The 1070-nt window shown below is 45.6% G+C and overlaps 1 protein-coding gene across 1 annotated transcript in view; it reads left to right on the top strand.

Moving 5' to 3' along the window:
- The first annotated feature begins 668 nt into the window (after nucleotides 1-668).
- LOC103522424 (phenoloxidase-activating factor 1-like) overlaps nucleotides 669-1070 on the top strand; it is a 2002-nt gene continuing 1600 nt past the window's right edge. Inside the window, exon 1 of the mRNA XM_008487526.1 lies at nucleotides 669-696. Coding sequence (XP_008485748.1) covers nucleotides 669-696 — 28 coding nt within the window. The remainder of the gene's footprint in view (nucleotides 697-1070) is intronic.

Raw genomic sequence — 1070 nt, 5'->3', positions numbered from 1 at the left:
ATATAGGTGAGTAGCGACCAGTAGCGGCATTGAGTTCCATAACTATCATCATGATATAGGTGAGTAGCGACCAGTAGCTGCATTGAGTTCCATAGCTATCACCATGATATAGGTGAGTAGCGACCAGTAGCGGCATTGAGTTCCATAGCTATCACCATGATATAGGTGAGTAGCTACGAGTTGTTGTTGTTGTTGTTGTAGCGACCAGTAGCGGCCAGTGGTGGCATTGAGTTCCATAGCTATCACCATGATATAGGTGAGTAGCTACGAGTTGTTGTTGTTGTTGTTGTTGTTGTTCTTGTTGTTGTAGCGACCAGTGGTGGCATTGAGTTCCATAGCTATCATCATGATATAGGTGAGTAGCGACCAGTAGCGGCATTGAGTTCCATAGCTATCATCATGATATAGGTGAGTAGCGACCAGTAGCGGCATGGAGTTCCATACCTATCACCATGATATAGGCGAGTAGCGACCAGTAGTGGCATTGAGTTCCATAACTATCATCATGATATAGGTGAGTAGCGACCAGTAGTGGCATTGAGTTGCATAGCTATCATCATGATATAGATGAGTAGCGACCAGTGGTGGCATTGAGTTCCATAGCTATCACCATGATATACATAGGTGAGTAGCGACCAGTGGTGGCATTGAGTTCCATAGCTATCACCATGTTCCATAGCTATCATCATGATATAGGTGAGTAGCGACCAGTAGCGGCATTGAGTTCCATAGCTATCATCATGATATAGGTGAGTAGCTACGAGTTGTTGTTGTAGCGACCAGTGGCGGTATTACCACCGTAAAGAGATTAGTGAACAACCAATTACATTGCTTTCCTTATTGTAGGATAAGGAAAGTAAACATGGGAATAGCCAGCCTAGTTAGCTTAGTTGGTAGTGCGTCTGCCTTGTAAGCGCTAGGCCGCGGGTTCGATTCCCGCCCGGTGCGGATTTTATCCTGATGGGATAATGTTCGTTCTCGGAACGGCTGGCTTTCTCCTATCCTGTCTTCCTTCTCTCTTCGATTTCGGGACGATAAGACCATAGCAGTTACAGTTCCCCCTGTCAAAC

This window comes from Diaphorina citri, unplaced genomic scaffold (assembly GCF_000475195.1).
Source record: "Diaphorina citri unplaced genomic scaffold, Diaci psyllid genome assembly version 1.1 scaffold8443, whole genome shotgun sequence".
NCBI classification, from domain to species: domain Eukaryota; kingdom Metazoa; phylum Arthropoda; class Insecta; order Hemiptera; family Psyllidae; genus Diaphorina; species Diaphorina citri.
This window is presented reverse-complemented; position numbering and strand designations above follow the sequence as displayed.